Source organism: Triturus cristatus, chromosome 7, assembly GCF_964204655.1.
Source record: "Triturus cristatus chromosome 7, aTriCri1.1, whole genome shotgun sequence".
Lineage (NCBI taxonomy): Eukaryota > Metazoa > Chordata > Amphibia > Caudata > Salamandridae > Triturus > Triturus cristatus.
In genome coordinates, this window is record NC_140590.1 from 1,145,488,515 (window position 1) to 1,145,516,448 (window position 27,934).

General features: G+C 43.8%; 1 protein-coding gene across 2 annotated transcripts in view; it reads left to right on the top strand.

Annotated features, from left to right (window-relative positions):
- Nucleotides 1-27,934, top strand: part of F12 (coagulation factor XII) — a 129,086-nt gene that overhangs the window by 82,538 nt on the left and 18,614 nt on the right. For both annotated transcript variants that reach the window (XM_085618340.1, XM_085618339.1), the window contains exons 11-13: nucleotides 20,372-20,508; nucleotides 25,417-25,557; nucleotides 26,858-27,006. In XM_085618340.1, the coding sequence (XP_085474466.1) occupies nucleotides 20,372-20,508; nucleotides 25,417-25,557; nucleotides 26,858-27,006 (427 nt within the window). The remainder of the gene's footprint in view (nucleotides 1-20,371; nucleotides 20,509-25,416; nucleotides 25,558-26,857; nucleotides 27,007-27,934) is intronic.

The window sequence follows — 27,934 nt, forward strand, 5'->3', positions numbered from 1 at the left end:
CTGAAAACCAAATTGCTAGAGTATGATGAGGAGGCGCAGAGGGAGGTAAAATTTCTTGGAAAATATACGGAAGCGCGCAGATATGGAGAGGGTGACAGACCGGGACGGACGCTTGCAGGCATGCTTAGAGTCACACGGTCCACAGCCTACAACCCCAAAATAATTGACATGGAGGGTGGTACCGTCAGAGGGCCGTTGGCTGTACTTCAGGAATTCTCGGCTTTCTATGCCCACTTATATATGGCTACACAGACTGAATGTCCGGAGGGCATGCAGGGTTTTCTAGACTCCATGGCATTGGTCTGCTTTAATGACCGCCATAGGGAGTATATGCACCTACCATTCAAGGTGGAAGACGTAGCTCAAGCCATCAAAAGCTTGCCATTAGATAAGGCTCCTGGGTCGGACGGTGTGATGACCGTCTTTTATAAAACGTATGTGGAGGAGCTAGCGCCCAAACTACTGGCGGTGTATGAAGAAGCCCATGAAACTGGCATACTGCCACAAACTATGCGGGAAACTATTATTATCACCTTGTTAAAACCTGGAAAATTGGAAACTGACTTAGACTCATATCGTTCATTGTCACTTATTAATGTGGATGTTAAAATATTGCCGAAATTAATAGCAAATAGGTTGCAACCCGTGCTCCCACTCATAGCCCTTCCAGATCAACCAGGCTTCATACCCGGCAGATCTACTTCTCATAACCTCAGAACAGTATTTTTGGTCAAACATTATTTACACCCTGATGAACAGGCGGCAGCGGTGTTTTTAGACGTGACAAAGGCCTTCTATTCGCTTGACTGGCCCTATCTAGTCAGGATTTTGGAACGGATGGGATTTGGCCCCCTTTTTATTAGATGGATCAGATTGTTCTATACTGAACCGATGGCTAGTGTATGAGTGAATGGCCTTGTATTTGACCCATTTCCGATAACGCGGGGCACGCGACAGGGGTGCCCGCTGTCCCCCCATTGTTTGCCATTGCGATGGAGCCGTTGGCTGCACACGTTAGACAACACCACACAGACAAGGGTATAGGTTTCAATGCTTGGAGTCTTTTAATATCACTCTATGCAGATGATGTCACTTTATATATTTTGAACCCTGTGCAACATCTGGACACAGTATTACGAGAATTCATTAAATTTGGTGGCCTTTCAGGCATATCTATAAATCGGGCCAAATCGGTGGTATTTCCCCTCACCGATAACACCAAAAGCGGTGGTTTCGGAATTCCTGTTACAATGGGAAGAAAAGAAAGTGAAGTATTTAGGAATCTGGGTCAGTCGGGATATACAAGAAGTGTGGAACCTAAATTATGGCAAAGCCATTAATTGGTTGGAGGAAAAGGAGGCTCTGTGGGCTAAACTCCCGCTGTCCCTAGCAGGAAGAATAGCGTTAGCAAAAATTATTGTTTTGCCTAAATTCCTATATCTTTTTGTAAATCTGCCAATCATACTTACTCAGTCTTTTTTCAGAATTTTGCGCTCACTGTTAATATCTTTGGCATGGGCAGGTGCCCAGGCTCGGGTGTCGTGGGAACTATTGTCCCTGCCACTTAAACAGGGGGTCTGGGAGCACCTGATATGAAGTTATATGCACTCTGTGCACAGGCACAATTCCTGCATTATTGGGTGTACCCAGCCCCCTTTCAACCGCACGTGGCTTTGGAGACAGACACGGTGGCTCCTGTTCCTCTTCGAGTGGCAGTGTACCAGGCCTACAAACGCCCTACAGATGGCATTGACACCTCTGAAACTCTAAGATGGGCTTGGGATGGACTACGAAGGCGGGCGGGAGCCAAGATACTATATGCGCCTTTCATCCCTCTAGTACAAAACCCTATGTTACCAAACATTAGAGATGAGATTAACAACAAGGTAGCGCAGAGGATGTCACTTCAGACTTTTGCAAGTCTCTACCTGGGGGGATGTTTAGAGAACCTCTGACGGCGGAGGAGAGGCAGAAGGTGTCCTTCTGTGAGATATTCTTATATCACAAAATCCGGGCTGCCTGTCGTAAATTACATGCCGATTCTGGGTCTGACGCTGTCCCCATCCCCATTATTGGGACTGTTAGGATATGTTAGAGACACGCATGTTAACAAACGCAAATTGCATGCGCTATTGGTACTATTCGCCAAACGGCAAATAGCTATACACTGGGGGACAAAGAGGAAACCCGGGATCCCGGAATGGATTAAGGTGATTACGTATGGTCAAGTTCAACTGGCCACGTTCTGGGAACTAATGCCACCCACCTCCAGGCCCCGGGAGATATGGGCACCATTTATTACCTGGGCTCAGGAGCGGACAAGCGGACCCGGTGATGAGGGGGTAAATGTAACTAGCATTGGGACTGTGTGACTCGTTAACTGTGGAGATTCGATGTGTGTTTCGATTGCATACTACGGGCGAATGGATGTGTGAATCGGTTGGGTATCATGGGAAGGACATTGTATACCACTGTCAGAATTAGCATTACTAGATCTTAATGTTTACTTTTATCTAAATCCTGGCTTTGTGTTTGTGGGAACATCGCTGTGCTCGATACATAAGGATATGTTCCTCTTCGAGTGGCAGTGTACCAGGCCTACAAACGCCCTACAGATGGCATTGACACCTCTGAAACTCTAAGATGGGCTTGGGATGGACTACGAAGGCGGGCGGGAGCCAAGATACTATATGCGCCTTTCATCCCTCTAGTACAAAACCCTATGTTACCAAACATTAGAGATGAGATTAACAACAAGGTAGCGCAGAGGATGTCACTTCAGACTTTTGCAAGTCTCTACCTGGGGGGATGTTTAGAGAACCTCTGACGGCGGAGGAGAGGCAGAAGGTGTCCTTCGGTGAGATATTCTTATATCACAAAATCCGGGCTGCCTGTCGTAAATTACATGCCGATTCTGGGTCTGACGCTGTCCCCATCCCCATTATTGGGACTGTTAGGATATGTTAGAGACACGCATGTTAACAAACGCAAATTGCATGCGCTATTGGTACTATTCGCCAAACGGCAAATAGCTATTCACTGGGGGACAAAGAGGAAACCCGGGATCCCGGAATGGATTAAGGTGATTACGTATGGTCAAGTTCAACTGGCCACGTTCTGGGAACTAATGCCACCCACCTCCAGGCCCCGGGAGATATGGGCACCATTTATTACCTGGGCTCAGGAGCGGACAAGCGGACCCGGTGATGAGGGGGTAAATGTAACTAGCATTGGGACTGTGTGACTCGTTAACTGTGGAGATTCGATGTGTGTTTCGATTGGATACTACGGGCGAATGGATGTGTGAATCGGTTGGGTATCATGGGAAGGACATTGTATACCACTGTCAGAATTAGCATTACTAGATCTTAATGTTTACTTTTATCTAAATCCTGGCTTTGTGTTTGTGGGAACATCGCTGTGCTCGATACATAAGGATATGTTCCTCTTCGAGTGGCAGTGTACCAGGCCTACAAACGCCCTACAGATGGCATTGACACCTCTGAAACTCTAAGATGGGCTTGGGATGGACTACGAAGGCGGGCGGGAGCCAAGATACTATATGCGCCTTTCATCCCTCTAGTACAAAACCCTATGTTACCAAACATTAGAGATGAGATTAACAACAAGGTAGCGCAGAGGATGTCACTTCAGACTTTTGCAAGTCTCTACCTGGGGGGATGTTTAGAGAACCTCTGACGGCGGAGGAGAGGCAGAAGGTGTCCTTCGGTGAGATATTCTTATATCACAAAATCCGGGCTGCCTGTCGTAAATTACATGCCGATTCTGGGTCTGACGCTGTCCCCATCCCCATTATTGGGACTGTTAGGATATGTTAGAGACACGCATGTTAACAAACGCAAATTGCATGCGCTATTGGTACTATTCGCCAAACGGCAAATAGCTATACACTGGGGGACAAAGAGGAAACCCGGGATCCCGGAATGGATTAAGGTGATTACGTATGGTCAAGTTCAACTGGCCACGTTCTGGGAACTAATGCCACCCACCTCCAGGCCCCGGGAGATATGGGCACCATTTATTACCTGGGCTCAGGAGCGGACAAGCGGACCCGGTGATGAGGGGGTAAATGTAACTAGCATTGGGACTGTGTGACTCGTTAACTGTGGAGATTCGATGTGTGTTTCGATTGGATACTACGGGCGAATGGATGTGTGAATCGGTTGGGTATCATGGGAAGGACATTGTATACCACTGTCAGAATTAGCATTACTAGATCTTAATGTTTACTTTTATCTAAATCCTGGCTTTGTGTTTGTGGGAACATCGCTGTGCTCGATACATAAGGATATGGAAGGTCGTGTTGATTTTATGTAATGTCGTACATTTGGCAACTATACACCAAGTTGGTTTGTTGATGTTTATGATATGTGCTGTGTTGATTTTGTAACATCAATAAATAAAACTTGTTTAAAAAACCTATTTATATTCATTCCATGATTCCTCAGAATACAGAAGCTGATAGAACCAGCAAATCATCTAGCACTGGAGTTATTAATAGTAATTATCCTGTCCTTGACTACGTAGGGGAGCTTGGTTTGAGTTTCGTTGGGTACTTTTAGGCAATGCCACTCACTTCTCCCATCTCCAGTGTTAGATTATTTGGGCAAATTATTTTCGTCTTGGCCTGTGCCTGCCTACATAATGCATTACATTCTGCAGCCCACCAACCCCTTCTTGCTGCCCGTCCATGTCTGGGCCTTGCTCCTCCTACCTGTGCCACGGCTACAAAGCCACATGGGCAAACTGCAGCCCCCGCATGAATGGTGGGTTTCTGCGATGCTTGCCAACTGGGCTAAGCCACTCCCGGTTCCACTGTTGCAATGCCACAGGCCCATCTCTGCAACTGCAATTTATATGGTCCCACTGCGGCTCATGTAGTTCCCGCCCGCTTGGCCCCATCCCACTTCAGGTACACTGAGCAGGAAGAGAGCTTCATCTCCTAAAATGGAGTCCTCACCTCTTCACATGTCCCCTACACATAGCCACATTATACCTGTCGGCAGTGGCGGCTCGTCTGTTAAGATGGAGGAGAGTCGCCCTACTGCTTTAAAGCAGTACAAAGGAAAAAATAAAATGATAGTAATGGAACATTATTATCATTTTATTTTTAGTATTGCAGTTTCACCAGCTTAAGGCGGGTGAGGCTGGGCTCCCCATGTCACAGGGAGGAGGAGAGACTGCTGTACCTAAAGTGAGCATGACTGTTTAGCCGGCCGTCTCGGACTCGCCAAACAGTTCCGCATACTTTGCATCTTCTCCACCCAGGCTGTAATACATCCTGGGTGGAGAACATGCCCAGGCTTTCACTCCCTTTCTGAGTGCAGAATCACGGCTCTCAGACCAATCACACCACTGCTATTGCAAGGTCTTGATTGGCTAGGGGAGTCTGGAAGCCTGGGTGCTTCCTGTTCCTGCTGAGGAGAAGTGACGGCTGGCAATAGCGACCAGCAGGTACGCTTTCTGTTTTATTTATTTCCTGACCCACCCACCCATCTTCCCCCGTCGACCCTACCCCCACCATCTGCCACTGCCTGTTGGGTGTAGGATTGCTTTTGCTGCGTATGGAGTTTATGTTACTTGTCAGTTTGAGATGATTTGTCTGCTCCTGTCTATGCTGCGGGTTCTGTGTGTGCACTGCTGTTGTCGATGCGTGTGTTCAGTGGTGTGGTGGTGCTGTGGGTGTGTGTATATGTGTGAGGGAGGTGGTGTGAGAAAACAACTGACTGCCACTCCGCCAACTTCTGTGGGCATCTGTTCATATCAGTTGGTCTTGTGAACGCGTAAATTACTGGCAAGAATAAAAAAAATCAGCGTAAAAATAACAATTAATTAGGCAAAAAAACAAGGTGGACGGATCTAAAAGGCAGAAATGCAACCAGCAGTTAGGCACGCTCACTCGTGAGGAGTTTGCCAGAGGGAAAGAGATGAAAGTGACAAAGAAACAGCGATATGAGGAAAGGAACAGAGAAGAAAGGGGTGACAGGCCTAGGAAGGGAGGACAGAGAGAGGTGGGCAGAAATGGGCCCCAGGGACAAGTACCCGGTGGATTAGCCACCACTTTGTTCCTATGGAAGGACTGGGCTATTGGATTTCACAAGATGCCATTGCAGTTTGCACCGCCTACTATCGCTGCCAGCACTTCGTCGTGCGAGCATCAATGCCACTATCAATTATCACTCTCCTACATGTGCAACAATTTGGCCTGAACACGCTGATATTATTCATTTTCCATGTATATTTATTGTTAAATACACCGATGATTATGCTCACTTCAATCTTAGACAAACAGCTCCACCATGTGGTGAACTGTCTTATGAGCTGGCATTGAAATTGTAATGCTGGTGTTAGCACCATCAAACACTGGCTCAAATTAAGCTTTATGGGGTGCAGGGCACTAAGGAACAAGATAATGCAGAGGATTAAATGGGGCACACCTATAGGCATGGGGCTAGTAATACTGTAAAAGGCACAAAGTTAGAGCATGCAACCCAGACAAGATCCAACACACCTTTCATTCAGGGGCACATAATAGCCTATCACGCCTTGACTACATAATAGTTCTGGCTCCACAAATCACAGACATTCATGAAATCCGTCACCTGGCCGGAGGTATTTCCGATCATTCCCCTCTGTGGGTCCACATAGTACTAGACCACACGCAGGTGGGACGAATTGCCCCAATAAATCCTTGGTACCTCAAGAATCCCAAAATTAGAAAAGACCTCACTAAAGCCATGGACAATTCCTTTCTTGAGAACGAACACGCAGTTAAGTCCCCCCAAACATTATGGGAAGCGTTCAAAATGGTAATCCGAGGGCAGGCCCTTTCTCTGATTGAGGGCTCCAAGAAGGGTAGGATGAAGGACATCTCCGACATAGAACAGGAGATCTATCGACTAGAGCAGGATGTCAGCTCAGACACCACACCGGAAGCCCTTCACTTCCTCCGGCTGCGGCAGGAGGAGTACCGAGCATTGGTCACTGATCGAGCCAAACAAATGGGACAGGAAAGGCTGGGCCGCATATATGACTGGGGTGACAAGGCTGGCAAATTGCTCGCCTGGCTGGACAAGAAAGAGAAAGCCAGCAAGCTCGTGCCAGAACTTACTGGTGTTGACGGGTCCCCTGTAACTGACCCTCAAGACATAGCTAACCACTTTGCAGCTCACTTCCAAACGGTGTATAGCTCACTGGCACCTTACCCTGAGACTGATTTTTCGGATCTTATCAAAGATATTTCTCTTCCTACACTGTCTGAATCAGACCAAACATTTATTGATAGTGCCCTCTCTGCGGATGAAATAGCGGCAGCTATAAGAGCATTACATCCGGGAAAGGCCCTAGGCCCAAACGGCATTCCTATCGAACTCTACAAACTCCGTCCGGATAAATTGGCCCCCTACCTAAAATCCATGTTTGAAGATAGCCTTAAGCAGGGGTCATTGCCGTATGATCAGAGAATTGCTACCATTGTAACAATCCACAAAGAAGGGAAACCAAAGACGGAATGCTCTTCCTATCGCCCTATATCGTTGCTAAACGCGGAACCCAAAATCCTAGCTAAAGTACTTGCTACGAGGCTGATTAAGGTGATAGGCGATCTAGTCCACCCAGATCAATCAGGATTCATGCCTAAAAGAAACATTGCTCTTAATCTGCGCAGACTGCATGGAGTCTTGGGTAGAGTACCGACGATACGCGAGGATGCCATTATAGTCTCCCTGGATACCACGATGGCCTTTGATACGCTGGAGTGGCCGTATCTCTTTGCAGTACTCAATAAATTTGGGTTTGGACCCAATTACACCCGGTGGGTGCAACTGCTATATAGCGCACCGATGGCTTAGATAGTTGTGAACAACAGGAAGTCAGAACCCTTTACCCTCAGCCGGGGAACCCGTCAGGGATGCCCACTTTCTCCTTTACTGTTCGCTTTGACCCTTGAGACTCTGGCGGCGTGGATACGCAAGGATGTAATGATCCATGGCATACGGTGGTCAGCGAACTGGGAGGACCGTATATCTTTATATGCGGACGATATTCTCCTGTATCTCACATACCCGAAGAGATCATTGGTCGTAGTCTTTGACATACTGGATATTTTTGGCAGGTACTCTGGGTTTCGCGTCAATTGGCAAAAATCGCTTCTCTACGTCCTCTGGGGGAACTCCCCTCCTCTACCCCACACCTGCCCAATACCTGTAGTCTCAGAAGGCTTCAAATATCTAGGAATATTTGTCTTTCTTGATTCCTCAGTACGATATGCCCGTAATCTGCTCCCCCCAATGCAGGGGCTGAAAAGTGATATACTAAACTGGAAGTCGCTCTCGCTTCTGGGCAAAGCTGCGCTATTTAAAATGATGTCGCTGCCCCGTTTCTTGTACGCTCTGCAGAATTCAACAAACCCTGTCCCAGACTCTTATTAAGATCTCGAGGGGCTCCTACGAGACCTTCTTTGGGGAGGACGACCACATATTGCTCTAAAAAAGCTGACACTCAGTTGGTATGATGGCGAAATTGGTCTACCGGATATTAGGAAATATTATTGGGCCGCGCATCTTACAGCCATAAATCATTGCACATACGGGCGCCCTGATAACCCGGGGTTTCTTATGGATCGTTGGCTTCCATTTAATGGTACTTTCTCCCGGGCGCTATACTCAACGCCTAGTAAATTCCCACTCACCGGCCCTACGGACCACACAGTCAAAATCTGGCATTCTGCAAATAAGTCACTCGGCTGGCATAACAAGTTAACTCTTGCAACGCCTCTATGGGACTCACAGAAACTTGGATATATGGGAAACTCAAAGGGGCTTGACAAATGGGACCTAATAGGCATCTCCCAAGCCAAGGACCTGTGGTGCGTGGAGGGGGTGAAGTCCTTTCACACTCTCCAAACTCAGTTTTCTCTTGCGGATTCTGAGCACTATCGATACTTACAAATTAGACACTCGCTGCAAGCAGCATTTCCCGGAGGCGCTACTCCGCCAGATGCCTCTCCACTGGAGGATAGGCTGCTGGATGGCCACCTACCTGACAGGGCCATTTTGCTGACATATCGAAAACTCATTAATAATATGGAAAAACCCCTATCAAAACTACGAGACAAATGGACCGAGGACAGCATAGAGTTAGATGACGAAACCTGTCAGGAAGCCGTCTCCTCTCCCAGAACGGTTGCTATCCCGGTGCAACTAAGGCTGGTGCAACTGAAGATTCTCCATAGAATTTACATAACCGGGCCCCAGATGGTACACATGGGTGGAGTGACAGATGGCTCTTGTAGGAGAGAATGCACACAACTGGGTACATTCATACATATACTATGGCATTGTGAGCAGATCCATGAATATTGGCACAATATACATACAATCATGAGTGAAGTGTTGGGGGTAGAAATCAAGCCAGAAGCGCCCAGGTGTCTCCTTAATATCTGGGAACCTACCGACCTAAACGCTTATGCTGAGAAATGGGTCACACTTGGTTGCACGATCGCCAAGAGAAATATTGCACAACTCTGGGGAGCCCTGAAACCTCCCTCGATCACTGATTGGGAGCGGGATCTTAACTGGAGTATGTTAAGAGAAAAAACAGTTTACATGGCCTGTGGCTGCCCCCGCAAATGGTCCAGGATGTGGGCTCCCTGGAATGCATACCGGGGCAATATATGTACCCCTCCCCGTGATGTAGATGATATTGATCCCCCATCCCCGTGATTTTCAATCATTTATGCTGCTATATTTCTATTTACCTTGATTTCACTGTGGCCCAAGTATTGATTTTGTGCATATTTGCATGTATGTCGAGATTGTTCAATAAAAAGATTTATAATTTTTTTTTTTTCTAAAAAGGCACAAAGTACAAGGGAGAAAGGAGCAAGAGTTTCAGTCATTTGCTCAATGTCAAGATAAAGGGACTCAAATGTCTTAGAGCCTGATTACTAAGTGGACCGCCTAACATGTGGTGGTGGTCCTTGGACTGCCAGACTGGGGGTCCGCCTGTTGTCTTGCGGATATGGCAGTGGGACCCCCACAGGCCCGCCGAACCGCTGAGGATCATAGATCCTGAGGCTGTAGCACAGCGGTGAGAGGCTATAATATGCTGGCAGTGTCGCTGCGGCACCGCAGAGCATATTAGGAATTTCCTCACCGCCACAGTTTTAATGGCAATGAGGCCGCCGTGTAAACTGTGGCAGTGAGGAAACAAAGGGTTTGTGATAGCAGGAGGGCACATGTGGTGCCCCCTTGTGTGCAGTCACCCCCTTTCTTGCATGGCATGAACTATATAGTCCATGCCTTGCAGGAACGGGCTTTGGCATTCCCATTATGGTGCCTTTTTATAAGACACTGCAGTGGGAACACCAACGGATCGCCAGCCAGACTACGAGATTACTCGTAATCTGGTGGGCGGCCGGCAGTCGAGTTTGGGGGTCCTGGTGCTGGGCCCTGGTGTGGCGTCTCACTCCAGGACTGCCAAACACATAATCAGGCCCTTTAGCTTTTCCAAAATGTTTTTCATGCCACTTCTCAAAACGGTTTTGCGTAAGTGCTGCAGAACAGTATGAATCTGGGGTAATGGAAGGCTACTGTGATTTTTATTCATCTCCCTATAATTAGCATGGGGCTGAAGATCTTCTTTTCTTTTAATTACAAAGAAATAGGGACTTCCTGCTTCAGACTGCGAAATAAGTTTGAATCCTTTCCACATATTGGAATTGATGTTTTCATCTGGAAACAGATATGAATCATAGCACATTGTTGCTGCAGCAAGTGTATGAAGCGCTATCTGAGTTATACAATGCAAAACAATATACATACATAGTAGATATTTTAGGGGACTGATCGGTTCTTAGAGCATGCCATATGGCATCACTGCATTGGGTTGTTGATCTAGTGAACAGTCATAAAAGTAAATGGGTTGCAATTCCCCAGCTTCTTTCTCTTGTAACAATTCTTCATATTTGCTCTACTCAGTAGCTAGTCCACTTACCTGCTTTATTTAGAGTAGTTATAAAACAGAGAAGTATAAACAGTGTTCTGCAAACATCACATTGGTTTCTGGTAGGCAGCTATCAAGACAAAATGCTGAATACAACTTTAGGGTTCTTTGTGTCCAATTGATGGTAGTGTCATACTTGGCAAGTGAAGGATGGCCTGAGATGGCCTCATGATGTCATTTGAGGAAATAAGCCACCAGAGACTCCTGATAACTTGAATACAACGTAATTGTCTTGTGCTTAACTTTGGCTAAGTACCCAAATCGATCCTATCTAGGTCCAGTAGATAATTTCTGTGGCATGCTTGCGTTAATCCACAAAAAGTTTGTTTGAAGTTCTTCTTGAAGAATTGCAAGCAAACGATTTTCAGGAGAGTCACTGTAGGAAAGTACCCCTATTTGACATGGTCGCCCCACTTTTTGTCTGGTATCTGATCCAATTTTGACAGACGTGCACTGAGTTCCTGTTATCCAGGTCCCTAGTGCCAGGCCTCTTTCCCTAAACTGTACATTTGTTCCCCCAATAGGCAATAGCTTTAGCACCCCCTTTAAGTCTCTAGTAAGTGGTACTCCAGGTACCTAGGGCAGGGAGGCTAAAGAGGGTCCCCCAAGCGCTGCACCATGTATTGTGCCACCCCAAGGGACCCCTCAGCACCAACATGCAAACTGCCATTGCAGGCTGCGTGTCTTGGTGCAGATACAAGTAAAAACACGACATGTGTGCCATGCCTACAGACAATATACAGGTGTGGACATATCTGAGCAGATATGCCTCTGCGATGTCTAAGTCAATTCTTAGATATTACAAGTGAACAGGGAAGCCATTTTAAGTATGTGTGCCGGACACTGGGAAAAACAAGTTCCTCAGATAGATGATGGCTTCACTGAAATCTATGGTGTTTGGTATCGAACACCTTATATTAATAATCCCACACTGATTCCAGAGGTAGATTTATTAATGCATGCACCCAGAGGGCATCTTAGAGGTGCCCCCTGAAAACCTATCATCCTCTAGTGTGCTGGCTGACTGGTGTCAACCAGCCCGCCACCACAGACAGTTTTCTGACCCTCTGCAGGTGAGAGCCTATGCTCCCTGAGGGCATAAGCAATGCCTGCTCTGGACTGAGGTGTTGTCACCTCCTCCAAGCAGGATGGCAAAGTAATCAGCATAAAAAGGCAGGAGGTTTCAAAGGCCTCTTTTACCTTTGATATGTGACCACGGCTTCCCCAGACAGGGGAAATGCCAACCACCTTCCCTGGGCCCATTTGGCACCAGAACAGGCGGGAAATTAGATATGTAGGTAGGCGTGTTGCTTTCTTAAGCCAGTCACACCCTTGAGGTGAGCTGCCTGGTGTGGCCCCCTTTAGGAAGATTCTGCCATCTTGGTGATGGCAGAATTAGGAACTCTGAGACAGCGTTATGCCCACTTCCCTCAGTAAGTGGTCATATATGGGGTTAGTGACCCCAAGGGTAAGTAACCCATTGGCTACGAGTCGATGCTCGTGGTGGGACAATCACGAGCATCGACCTGGGCTGTTCTCTGCTGGAATCACACATCACGGACTGGAACCGAGACTCAATTGGAATTCTCCATGCCCAGGACTGCGACCGCTGAACCTATTGGATTACTGATTGATACCTTAGCAGGATTATTATTTCCTCTGCATAGTGATTCAGGCACCCATCTTGACCTAATTTGCTATCCCACGGCATTCGCCTACCGCACGCAGATTACTGCCTTAAGCCCCTTGGTACTTTCCTCATCAACTGGCGTATTATTCAATCTGGCGCACTCCCTTCATTCTGCAGGAGCACGACAAGCGCCCCCCACACCTGGCCTCTACTGGCCATTTCTAAATGTACACAGGCATGATAACTAAAAGTGTCCTGATGATGATCCCGCCATTAACCCAAGGGATCAAAACGCCGTCGACATAATGTACACCATATACATATACTATACTGTAATGCCAAATGTGTAATGGTGTCCCCACGATAATCAGTCTGTAATACCTTCCAACGTTTATGCAGACACGCCTTCCTTGCCTGAACCCTTCCCTAAATGTTGTTTGTCTGTTAATGTTAGTAAGAAGCAGGCTGTGTCCCACTTGGATTCTTCTCCTATTTTATGTCATACAATCATTGTATATTAAAAATCTGTCCGGCCGGACAAAGAATATAGCACTGATTGAGTCTATATTTATGAACAGTATTCTGATTGTCTAGGGACCACTGTCTTTAGAAATACCATTGGACTACAGCACATTTTGTTCAATTCAATACAGTGGCATTGCAAACATTGCTTCAGGCCTACTAGTGTAGCCTGGCTGTAGCAGTGTAAAAACTGCAATTTTAACTGCCAAAATAAATCCTTTTGACAGGCCAAACATACTTTTTACATGCTAATATGTCATCCTAATGTCGGCCTGTTCACCCACAAGGTAGGGTGCATGGTATTCAAAAGTAGGACATGTAGAAATTGAATGTTAATATGTCCTTACAGTGACTAGTACCTAAACACTATTTTTCACTGAGGCAGGACTATCTGTCCCATTTAGAAAACCAGAGTACATATTAAAAATGTTAACACTGTATATAGGAGATGAGACTAACTAGTAAAATAAATAAACACCTATTTTTAATAGTTCACAGAAATCCAATTCAATGGTGAAATTGGATTCTTAATAAGTAACATCATCAAAAGTCTTTATTTCGGTTTTAGTACCATACAAGAAAAAAGCACATAGGTCTTGCATGACAATAATCAGAATAAAAGGTACTGTAAATTAAAATACTTCCTATACAGGCTCTTGATAGTTTAAAAAGAGATAACAATTAAGGAAATGTAACTTTTAGAAAGTTTTCCTTTCCCTGTCTGAAGTTCCTGGGCGTACATTTTGAATTGGCTCTTAAACCTGTCCCTGCCACTTAGTAGCATTTGAGTAGGTGTAAAAAAGGTGTGAAAAGCTTCCTAGGCGCAAACAATAGCCTGACCTAAATGGGCAGAGATGACGCCTCTGAACCTTCCAGATGATGTACAGTGGGGGCTATGAGAATTCTTTTTGTCATTACAGTGTCAAATAGTGCTTTAATGTCCAATCCTATGTGACAGGTCCGCTGGATTTTACATATAACACTATGGGGCATACTTGAAAGGAATGGAAACAGGCTGCCTAAGGAATTCTTGTGTATCTACTGTCTGGTTGCTGGAGAACCCTAATATATATGGATTTTTAAAAATATTTAAGCATTTATATTTTTTATTATTTCGTATGTTTCTGGAATTATTTTATTGTATTGAAGTGAATTAGTTTCTAATGTTGCAGGGAGTGCAGTGAGAGCAGTACATTTTACTCGTTTGCAATCCAACACTTTCCCTACTGTTGCACTGACTGGAGTGGGAATAGTAAATTTTACCCCTCGGCAATCCAGCACTTTCACTACTGTTGTACTGACTGGATTGGAAACTGTAAATTTTACCCTTCCTCAATGCAACAATTTCCCTACTGTTGCATTTATCATGGTGGAAATAGTACATTTTACCCCTCTGTAATCCAACACTTTCCCTATTGTTGCACTGACTGGAATAGAAATAGTAAATTTTACCTCTCTGCAATCAAACAATTTCCCTACTGTTGCACTGAGTGGAGTCGGAATAGTACATTTTACGCCTGCCAATTCAAAAGTTTTCCTACTGTTGCACAGCTGGAGAAGGCATAGCAAATGTTACTCCTCCTGAGTCCAACACTTTGCATACTGTTGTATAAATTGGAGTGGGAATAGTATATGTATTATATGTAAAGTTTTATATTTTATTTTATATCGTTTTAATTTATATTATTATGTTTGTGTGTACTTAAAATTACAATATTTATAATTATTAATGTTTTTAATATGCAACATATTTTTAGTGAATTGTAATTGCATATTTTGTTTACTTTTGTATTTGAAATTAAATTGGTTTGCTTTCAATTTAAGTTATTGGGTATATGTATGTATATATATATATATATTCATATATTCCGCTCCAAAGGTTGTCCACCAGGTGAGTAGCACTCAATCAGCAACTTTATTTATGATAGGCAGGGACCAGGATCCGCTTGTAGAAGCCGCTCCGTAATGGAATTGCCGAACGCGTTCCATATGCATCTCTTCAGAGGCTTGAACGGACACGGTGTGTGCAAACGCTGAACCCACTTCACCATTTTCATATTGCACACCCACCAGTGTGCACCACCCTGTAATGTTATGGGGGCCACCCGACATGGTAACTATCATGTCGGCAATGTAAGCCAGCAGCGGCAAACAGGATTGAGGAAGAGTCCACTTGCAAGGTCCATACAGGACAAGACTTGTGTGCTCTCCGGACCACATTTCCCACAATGCACAGTCTCATTCGAGCTTCCCATTTGTGGGTGTGCAATATGAAAATGGCGAAGTGGGTTCAGCGTTTGCACACACTGTCTCCGTTCAAGCCTCTGGAGAGAAGCATATGGAGCTTCAAAACGCGTCAGGCAATTCCATTATGGAGCGGCCTCTACAAGCGGATCCTCGTCCCTGCCTATCATAAATAAAGCTGCTGATCGAGTGCTACTCACCAGGTGGACAACCTTTGGAGCAGAATGTAATACGCGGCTGTCCTGCCGTGGAGTGTGCACCACCCCGTAAAGTTATGGGGGCCACCTGACATGGTAACTATCATGTCGGCAATGTGGGCCAGCAGCGGTAAACAGGATTGAGGACGAGTCCACTTGCAGGGTCCATACAGGACACGATTTGTGTGCTATCCGGACCACATTTCCCACAATGCACAGTCTCATTCGAGCTTCCCATTGGTGGGTGTGCAATATGAAAATGGCGAAGTGGGTTCAGCGTTTGCACACACTGTCTCCGTTCAAGCCTCTGAAGAGAAGCATATGGAGCTTCAAAACGCGTCAGGCAATTCCATTATGGAGCGGCCTCTACAAGCGGATCCTCGTCCCTGCCTATCATAAATAAAGCTGCTGATCGAGTGCTACTCACCAGATGGACAACCTTTGGAGCAGAATGTAATACGCGGCTGTCCTGCCGTGGAGTGTGCACCACCCCGTAATGTTATGGGGGCCACCTGACATGGTAACTATCATGTCGGCAATGTGGGCCAGCAGCGGTAAACAGGATTGAGGACGAGTTCACTTGCAGGGTCCATACAGGACACGATTTGTGTGCTATCCGGACCACATTTCCCACAATGCGCAGTCTCATTCGAGCTTCCCATTGGTGGGTGTGCAATATGAAAATGGCGAAGTGGGTTCAGCGTTTGCACACACTGTCTCCGTTCATGCCTCTGAAGAGAAGCATATGGAGCTTCAAAACGCGTCAGGCAATTCCATTATGGAGCGGCCTCTACAAGCGGATCCTCGTCCCTGCCTATCATAAATAAAGCTGCTGATCGAGTGCTACTCACCAGATGGACAACCTTTGGAGCAGAATGTAATACGCGGCTGTCCTGCCGTGGAGTGTGCACCACCCCGTAATGTTATGGGGGCCACCTGACATGGTAACTATCATGTCGGCAATGTGGGCCAGCAGCGGTAAACAGGATTGAGGACGAGTTCCCTTGCAGGGTCCATACAGGACACGATTTGTGTGCTATCCGGACCACATTTCCCACAATGCGCAGTCTCATTCGAGCTTCCCATTGGTGGGTGTGCAATATGAAAATGGCGAAGTGGGTTCAGCGTTTGCACACACTGTCTCCGTTCAAGCCTCTGAAGAGAAGCATATGGAGCTTCAAAACGCGTCAGGCAATTCCATTACGGAGCGGCCTCTACAAGCAGATCCTCCTCCCTGCCTATCAAAAATAAAGCTGCTGATCGAGTGGTACTCTCCAGGTGGACAACCTTTGGAGCAGAATATATGTATATATATATATATATATATATATATATATATATATATATATATATATATATATATATATATATATATATATTCACTTAAAAAACCATAGGTTTCACACAGGTTATAGTTAGGTGGACATTTCACTCGTAAAAAACCAATGAAATTCCCCCGTTATAGTTAGTTCAGATAACTATAACTCGCGCGCACGCAATCCACTGCTCATGACGTCACATATTACATCACTCATGACATGGTCAGTGGCATGACTCATGACATCACTGATGACATCATCCTTGTGATAGAGTGGCGGTCGCGTGAGTTATAGTTATCTGAACTAACTATAACGGGGGAATTTCATTGGTTTTTTACGAGTGAAATGTCCACCTAACTATAACCTGTGTGAAACCTATGGTTTTTTAAATGAATTTGCAAGGTTTTTTAAATGCTAATTCCTAACTATAACGTGTGTGAAACCTATGGTTTTTTAAGTGAATTTGTACGGTTTTTTAAATGCTAAGTTATGTATTTATTAATATATATTTTTTTAAAGGTTTTTCATCGTGCGCACACCGCGCGCGCACGGTGCGCCTCGCGCTCCGTGCGCGCGCGTTGGGTGCACGGTGCGCTGCGTGCACCAAGCACCGTGCGCGCACCGTGCCCGCACCCCGAGATTTTTATAAAAAATAAATAAAATGTTTATTTCACCCATGGGGTGAACCCCTGACAAAGGCTAGGGGGTCAGGAACTCTCTTCCCTGCCCCCTTTTCAGGTTTTCCACCTTTTGTCCCCCTTTGCTGTTCAGTGTGAGAGACAAAATGGCGGCCGACACTTCCTGATTTCGACCGATTCGAATGTTGACTGACATCTAACAACCAATCAGAATTTCGCTCGCGCACGGCACCGTGGGCGCACGTGTGCGCGTATAGATATTTATATGCTTTTAAATGCTATTTTCTCAGGAAATACTGAACAGATTGACACCAAACCTGCAAAAGGCACTTCCCTGACCTGAGGACTACCTCTCTGCCAAATTTCAAGTAATTCTGTTCAGCCGTTCGGGCTGTACCTTCGACTAAAGGTCCTATGGAAAAATGCATGGGGAAAACACGTTTTGGGACCCCCCTTTTTTCTCGGCCCCCGCTTGACGAATCACCCCGAGACCTTCAGGGTAGGAGCTGAGCGGAGCGCCCCATTAGTTTTGAAACTTTTGCGAAGATTCGTCAACCGGCGCCAAAGTTATTCAAAATAGAATTTCGAGATTTCCTATGGAAACACGGTCCTAACTATAACTATCTACCGGCGACCGCCAGTAGATTATATATATATATATATATATATATATATATATATATATATATATATATATATATATATATATATATATATATATATATATATATATATATATATATATATATGTTATAGTATTATATTTAAAATACATTATTAAATTATTATATAGATTTAAATTATTAATCTAATAATATGTTTTAATTAGACATAGGTAAATAAAAATATATACTCAGTTATGTGTGTTTAATTTTTGTAACTAAGTTTAATAGTTCTATTTCATTTAAAAGCAAGTGAATACATTTAATTTTGATTATATTACTATTATTGTTTAATATATAAAGGACCTCATTACGATGTCGGTCAAAGTTGCCTCCGACTGACCTCTGATTGGCGGTCCTGACCACAATATTGCGATGCAACCACACATGGTGCGGTTGCAGACCCCCATTTCCCTATGAGAGCATGTGTGGCAATCAGAAACCGACCACAGCACAAGCTCCCATAGAGAAATCGGGTTTGGGTGAATCCCTGTGCCCTGTGGCAGGCACCTCACTGTGCCTGCCACAGGGTGCAGGTATTCACAGGGGGACACCTTGCGCTCCCCAGGCCCACAGCCGTAGGATGCAGAGGCAAGGGGGCCTTGCCAGGGGCCCCCAAAGTCACTTTCCGACAGGCTTTCAATGTCAGAAAGGCTGGCATCGTAATACCGACGGCGGACACTGCGTCTTTAAGGGATTAGGTTGCAGCTCTGTTGCCTGTCAGAGGCTAGTCGGTCAGACCAGCCAGTTTACACTCCGACCGCCTTCATTGTAATAAGGTGTTCGGACTGTAATCCTTAGATGTCGGTCGGAAAGCCTCTGACCTGCGGTCGGCGGATATCTGACCGACATCATAATAGGGCCCTTAATGTTTACTATTTATATTTATTTATATTTTAAAAAACAATATTTTAGACAATGATATTAATGACGTTTTTTCCCAATATTTTTTTTATGTACATGATAACTATAGGATGACGATATTTTTGACATCGATATTCATGTTACCATATTTTTGTGTGACTATATTTATAAGTTCGATATTTTGTCAGTGAATCTCTCCACTTACCTATTCTCCATTTCTCCCGAATGCGCAGTCCTGCTTGCATTGGTTCCCTGATCTTCTACCCTTTTTTCAAAAGTTCCCACATCCCATAGGGCTAGATTACGACCGACAGACTCACGGGGCCAAATACAATTAGGGCGGTCTGACCGCCATTGCTCCACTGCAACTGCCAAGGAACTGCCATTCCCTGGTGGTGGTGCTGCACTATAGAGGCAACAATATGTGTGGTAGGACTGCCACGGTCCCGCCAAGCATATTACAAGTTTCCTCTCCGCCATGGTTGTAATGGCGGGTTCTCCACCATGAAAAGGAGAGGAAATAAAGAAGGCCCTACATGGCCCCCTGTTGCCTGTGGGCCATGGGGTGCATACAGAGGGACACAACATGTGCCCCCTGTATGCATGCACCTCATTCCTGCATGGCATGAACTTTACAGTCCATGCTGTGCTGGAACTTTTTTGGGCGTTCCCATGGTGGTGCCTATTTTCTGAAACACCGCGTGCAAATATAAAAAAAAGTCTGCCAGACACAAGAAACACTCATAATCTGGTAGGTGGCCCGACTATGGGTTTGGCATTGTGGAGGCTGGGTGGACCCAGTGCCGCACTACCAAACTCGTAATCAGGCCCTAAATTTGCAAATTTACAGCCCTCCTTTCACCTAGCTTCACACCTTCAACAATTGTGTTCTCCAGATTACCGATCCCACAGCTTGAGCCTTTATCCTGATTCTCCAGTTTACAAGCTTTAGCGAGCATTTGGCCTTTCTTCCTTGCAAAGCATGTTCCAATCTCGTAATCTCCTAGTGCTGTACCTTTTATCTACAGTAGTTCTGACTCTCCAAATACACCTATTCAGAATAGTTCATTCCTGGCACAGCCCAGTGATGAACCATCAGAGGATGGCTCGGCTTGCCCCCCAGCGGAGACTGGTTCAATCAAGTGTACACTGGGGCCTCCCTTTGGCTTCCCACATTCAGCACTGAAGTGCCTTATACCTCTACAGATGGTTTGTGGCTGAATAGCATGAGCAAAGCATTGTAAACAGCACACTGTGTCTTTGTCCTCAGCTCTGACCCCTCTCAGATGACTGTTGTACTTGGGCAGAACAACTTCAACGAGACCAACAAGAACACAGCTACGTTTCAGGTGCAGGCGTACTTTCCACATGAAGAATATGTACAGACCACATCTGTCCATGACATTGGTGAGTTGCAACATAAGATGACTATGCCTGTGGGCGGGTAGTCAGTTGTGGGGATATACTACGTGCTTGAATGAACAAGATGCAAATGCCTGGCAAAATGTAGCCTCTACGAATGACCCTGCCCAGATTTGTAGACCCAGCATAAATTGTGACCCCTCTCCAAGATGAACTTTTGCGGAAGCAAAATCTTATGAACATCAGTGAACCCACATACAGCACATGACAACCTACAGTGATTTCATTTGAATACTTCAGTTTTTGAATATTTTGATACCAAAACCAACAAAGCCAGGCTCAGGCTTGGATTGAGTGAACAAATGTTTCAGTACAAATTATTTCTTGACAGAGGTCAGAAACTGTTGCAATGTCAAACTAGGCAATACTTGGTTGGAGACTATTCTAAAGCAAGTCAGGCATAGGAGGCTTGAAATCAATGTAATATCCAATATGTCAGAAAAATCCGATGCCATGATATTTTTCACAGGATTCTATATTGTATATTGGAATATCGTGACACAAAAATATTGTGTCCAAAATATTGATAACAAAAGTATTTTGTATACTCATTATGATAATATCAACAGCAACAATATTGCCAGTAAAAATATCGAATTTACAAGATTATCAGGGCATATTTACAGATGCATTATTCGCATTTTGTAATTTAATTCTACCGTTTTTTCATACTATTACATGCCTTTGTCAATTGGCCCTAAACATCAAAAGTGGGACTAAAATGTAAATATTAAGGAAATATTAATTTACAATTAGTATAAATAGAAAGGACTGTGCCCTCTTTGAACGTTTACTAACAAGGAGTTGGAAGTTTGGGTCAGGGTAGACTCACAAAAGCATGTAAGATTGCTTCCTGTACTCATAAATGAATTGTCAGTAAGTCCCAATGTTAAGTACATATAATATTGTAATAAAAGTAAATAGATTTAACCATAACCATAATACAATTTAAAAAAAATAACCACAATATAAAAAAGTATTTTTTCATGAATGAAAAGTGCATATTTTTGGCAGCATTGGGGGTGGATTTACTATGTTAACTCTCTAACTTCAGGCCCACAAATAGGCAAAGTGCATTTACCTGGGGAGTCAGGCTACATATTGTATGTCCAGCCCCACAAACATTAGAGAAAGGCTATATATTGGGTAGTGGCTGGATATATTTATGTTTCTAACCCCTTTCACATGTTTACTGTTCTAATTCCAGTCCCACAAATGATAGGGAAAGTGCCTTCATTTGGTTGGGAGGAGTATAGATTTTATATTCTAACTCCAATCCCATACATTTTGGAGAAAGTGCAAATACTAGGGGTGGGGGTTGGAGGCTGAGTGGTAGTTATTACTTTAACTCCAGTCCCAAAAATATTGGGGAAAGTGCATATATTCAGGAGGGGCATCAGACTTACTATTCTGATTCCAGTCCCATAAACACTGGAGTAAGTGCATATATTTGAGGGGGGAGAGGGTTTGATTTATTATTTTAATTCTATTCACATAAATGTTGGGGAACATGCATATATTTACAACTATATGTATTACCAAGTATATATTTGATATAGAGGTCAGACTTAGGGGCCGATTATGATCTCATCCGGAAAGCATTCTGACCGATTCGGTTCCGGAATGCTTTCCGGACGACTCGGATCGGGGGATTCTGACCGAGTGTTTTGGATGCATCCGGATACGATCCTGTCAGACTCCCATTGACTTTAAAGGAACGAGAACACAGGCTCGCATTGAAGAAAGGAGTGGCTGGGGCAATCGTGCACCCTGTGGTGGGCACCCCATGGTGCCTGCCACACTGTGCATGGTTGGGAAGAGGGGACCCATGGTTACCCCTACTGGCCTGATTCGGAGGGCCTCGGGTGAAGGGAGGCCTGCTACGGGCCCGCAAAGACAGATTCCAACAGCCGTTTAGTTTCGGGCAAACTGAATCGAAACGGCTGTCCGAATCGTTCATTGTAATTGCTCGCTCAGAAACCATTTCCATAGATCTGTATGGATCGGCTCCGAAAGGCTCGACTTGTCCGAATGCCTTTCGGAGCCAATTCGGACAACCCTAACAGTTTCCAGGCATCATAATCTGTCGTTCTGAACTGGGTATGATTAAGTCGGAAAGAAGGGTTTCCGAATCGGATTCAGCAAACCCAAATCCAATTCGGAGCCCTTCCGAACGGGATCATAATAGCCCCCTAAATATTAAGTCCAATCATATAAACATTAGGAAAAGTGCATATGTTTGGGGGTGGAGGGAGATGGTAAAATTTACCATAAACAGTGTTGCAAGTGCATATATTTAGAGGGAGTGAGATTTAATATTCTAACTCTAGTCCCACAAACATGGGGAATAGTGCATTTATTTGGGAGAGGTGGGTCACATGTACTATTCTAATTCCAGTTACATGATTATTAAAGATTTTTTTCAGTGAACAAATGCAATACAATGCAAACACTCCATCTGACACTTGTAATCACACAACACGGATGGTTGTTGAAGACACCCTGAGGTCAGGACATGTATACACTTTGGGGGCTCAATCCTCACTTCATATTCTCAAAGCCTCCCCCTGGCTCAGGCTCCAATTTCCATTCGGCCACCTTGGGTTCTTTATAAAAATTAACATATCATTCTCCAATTTATTCAGATTTTAAGCGTAATAGAAAATGTAAATACATGTGAATCCAAATATATTTTTAAATTAAACTAAAAATGAATTGTATATTAATTGAATTAGTAAACTATACTTAAATAGGAATCCCAATTTTATTTTTATTTTGTAAAAATAATATTGTTTAATAAATGAAAAAAGAATTTTACAATAATAAACCAAAAAAGAAATGTTAATCACGCTTACTAATAACAAGCTACCCAATGCAATTTCCCTATAAGAGACACAACCTATGTGTATAAATAAAAAAATACAACTTTAAATTGTAAATGTTAATGATATTGATGCAGCCCTTACTACCCCTGATGAGGCGTTGAAGTACTTTGCAGCGAAAAGCACGATATTCCATTCCATTCCAACACACTTTATTTCGTTCAATATAAACCATAAAAAGTAGATACTAAAAACAGAATCCAAGATCAGAGGTTAATAGTTAGTAGATTAGTAACAAGTTTGCTTCTATTTTGTGTGCATTAGTTGTTTTAGTTTTGTGCTCTTGATTTCGTCAGTGGTTAGTAGAGTTTAGAGGAAGGATAGGATGATGGGAACAGATTTGAAAGGGAAAGTAGTAAGTTGTTTTTTTAAGCAGTGGCTGTGTGTGTTGTTTGGTTGACATGGGTAAAAAAGGAGGGGAAAGTTTGAGAAGAATGAATGGGGATTCATAGAAGTCAAAACGGTTTGGGATGAGTCTGAGAGAGGAGGAAAGGACAAAGGTTGAAAGAAGATTATTTTTTATAGCAGAAAACTGAAATCATTTTATACATACATGTATGCACATGACACTCTGTAAGGTTTTATTGGCTGGAGAAAACTCCTTTTTGTAAATTCCAATATGTGCATAGAAGCAGCAATATTTACATTGCAGGAAATTCACATTTATCTTGTGGTAAAGTATGCAAATTATTTAATGACATTTCTTAAAATGTTGGTAGGAGGCATTATCTCCTCTATATATGCACCTATATGTACATAGAAGCAGCAATTATTATATTTTGTTTTTCATACATGTGCCTTGTGCTATAATATATATATTTTTCCTTATATAAATGTATATGCTTATAACAGGAAGCATAGTGCAATGTACAATGACACATGTATAATAACAACTTCATCTCTATGCAGTGAAAAGCATAGTATGTCATGTCAGAGAATACTGTTGTGGTACACTGTTGTGGTGTACACAAAGTGGTCATGTGGGAGTTATCCACCTCTTGACTAATCTTCTGATGTTAAGAGGCTGTCAGTGGATCTAATGTGTGTAAGTAGTGAATTCCATAGTTTGGCTGCTTGAGCTGAGAAAGATGTGCCACCCATGGTTTTTGTCTTGTATGTAAATTAAATCCAATATTTTACTACATTGTGTACTATTTTTCCATTAGTTTTAATAAAATAACATTCTAATTTAAAATATTATAAATAAGCATTATTATTAATTCACATATTAATAATACAAACAACCCACCATTAACATACCAAATCTGTAAAAAGTTAACATATTTTTAAAAAGTAGCATTATAAACTATATGTTACCTATTAACAAAATATAAAAATGTTAAAAAAATATTTACAAAAGAAACTACATTAAAGGTATATTTTATACTACCACACTTTACTATTGCATTCACGAAATTTTGGCACCAATAGTATGGTGAAACAATATTTTGGAGTTGCTATTCAGGTATTACACCTCATAGCTACTGTGAACCATATCAATACTGTCATTCTGTGGAAATTCTGGGCTTCATCATGGACTCAGAAATGTGTTTCAGCCCCCAGGTCAGAACCCTCTTCAGTAAAAATCTATTTGCGTCCACTAAAAACATAGAGTCAGGTTCTCCACATGATGGGATATTTGAACCTGGGTCTTGCGTGATATCCGTTCATGGCCATAGCAGGCAAAGTAAGACTTGGGTGGTCGATAAAGAAAAAGGGGTGGAATAACACGAACATAACAGGCAGAGTGGGAGCTGGTGGAGGACACAAATTCCCAAAATTGTGCATTGGATCCTGGGAAAGCATAAGATGACCAGCAACAGACTCTTAGTGGAACTGAGCCCCTTAGAGATCAAAGAAGGGCCTCCAGCAGAGAATAACACTGCAACAGAGAGCAGCACCTCACCCACAGTCTTACAGATACCCTATGGGAACCAAAGCCAACGTACTCTCTCACATTCGTTCAGCCTTTATCCACACCTCTCTGTTCTCATCCCCTTGTGCCCTGCAGGGTTGGTGCGCTTGAAGGAGAAGGATGGTCATTGTGCTGAGTACTCCTCTTTCATACAGCCGGCCTGTCTGCCCAGTGGTCAAGATCCTGTGAGCGCTGGCACGCAGTGCGAAATAGTGGGATGGGGTCATCAGTTTGAAGGTAAGTTGGGAAAGGGCTTACAGAAGTATCATAGAGCATACCAGAAAAGTGTGCAAAGCAGGGAATGAGGCCAGTGCAGCGGGAGGAGTCAGAACAAACGCGCAGGCATAGAAAGGGGCTGTACACGATAAGGGGGGAAATCAATGGTGAAGAGACAGACGAAAAGGCAAATAGCAAATTCTTGTGGAAGTGGGCAAGTCAGACTATAGACAGAGTGACAACGAATATATGACGTTACAACGCAAACAATTACAACACATGCTTTTACAACGCAGTTTTTACATCGCAACTACCATTACATTGCATGATTTTACAACGCATGCCATGACAACGCATTTTTAAAAACTACTATTACAATGCATTCTATTACAACGCATACCATTACAATGAATACCAGTACAACACATTTAATTTTAAGGCAACAGTAGGGTAAGTTTTGGATAGTGTAGGGGTAAAAATTACTATTCCCATCAACCCCAAAATCCATGCCTACCCTAAAACAAAAAAATCTCTATTACTTACCTTAGAATGTGTTGTAATTGCATGCATTATAATGGTATGCATTGTAATGGCATGCGTTGTAGTGACGCGTTGTAATGGCATGTGTTGTAATGGCATGCGATGTAAAGGCAGTTACGTTGTAACAGCTGCATTGTAAAAGCAGTGCGATGTAATGACTGCGTTGTAATGGATGTTTCCCAGTGACAACCTGGTAAGAAAAGGCCTGGAGCTATGGAAGAGGGCACAGTAGCAGAAGTGGGTAAAGCTGGGAAGGGGCAGAGCAAACGAAGAAGATCAGAAGTTCTTCTAGTGTAAAGGATGCCGAAATGGAAGATCCTCCTGCAGTGCATACATATTAAGAATTTGAGAAGCTTCTTTAGTTCCTCGAATGAATATTACAAACCGTCTCACATACCTAGGATGAAGGATTGAGAACCATTAGTGCAGAGGATGAGGAGTTGAGAACCTTTGTTAACATATGCAATGAGGGGGGTGAGAAACTTCTTTAGTTCCTGGGAGGAGGGTTGAGAACTATTTTAGTAGTGGAGAGCCTTTAAAGTAGTGTAGGATGAGTAGTTGAAGACTTCCTTTAGTGTATAGAGTAAGGGATTGAGCTTTCTCTGTGGTTGGTAGTTGAGGAATCTCAGGTGTATAATCCTACATGGCTGTTGATGATCATTTTTGGTTCATTTTATGAAGCGGCTGGGGCCTGGTTCTGATCCTGTAGTTGAGACACACGGATCTACTCTCTCCCAGTATTAGATTCTTCATTTGACAAGGTCAATCTTCTCTCACGCAGAAGCCACCGAGTATTCAAATTTTCTGCAGGAAGCTTCTGTTCCCATCATCCCCCTGGATCGCTGCCGTGCTCCAGACATCCATGGGAACCGCATTGGCCCCGGAATGCTGTGTGCTGGGTTCTTGGAAGGAGGTACCGATGCATGCCAGGTAAGACTGACTTTCACCTGGAAAAAACTCTTTATTCCAGGTAGATCATGCTGAAACAATGAAGAGGGTTCCTGTGACACCACTCCCCTTTGACTCTCTTAGGACCATGTTTCAGTTTTGATAGGTCTTCGATTCTCTGGATTAGGGGGTAATAGTACGTAGTCTGTAGTACACATATACAGGGATGCAAGTCTAGATTACTATCCACCCAGAACGCAAGAGTGGCTAGGGATAATATTGTCATTTAAGATATTTGGTGCTATTGACAAACAGTCCTTAGCACACCAGAGTAGGAACCAGCAGCACAATGTCCAGAAAATACTACTACTCCACAGCATAAAAGGAGGGAGAATAGAGAAGGGAGTAAAAAGCATACTATAGAAGAATACAAGGTGTACTAGGTGTGACTGTAAAGAACTTCATGCCATAATCTCTAAGTTTGAGCAAGAAGGACTAATTCAAATACAAATCTTGTTCATAGACAGGGTATACATGTCCTGGCCATCTTATGCATCAAGGTCTGACTTTTGACACTCAGAGAAGAGAAAATTGGTTTCTGCTTCTCAGCCATAAGGCCCAGACTTTCTGGAGAGGCAATAGTGATTATTCGGAGTTTGGCAAAGTGAAAAGGGGCTCTGTCTCAGCCAAACTTTCAATTTCCCTACTTTGTGAAGAGATGGGGAATCACAGAGGTTTTGACAGCTTAGCCTCAGAAATCCTTGACCCAGAGCCCCATCCTCTTCAGGACACAATGGCAGAGGCTGAAACGTTTAAGAGCAGGGTGACCATCATTGATTGTTTTCATCACAGGAGCAACATGCGAGGCATGGTGAGCCCAAGAAGGAAGAGAGAGAAAATGTCCCTGACATGAAGTAGTTTATTGCTGAAAAAATGTAGTGAGTGCAAGTGATGTGGCCCCTCTAGTCTA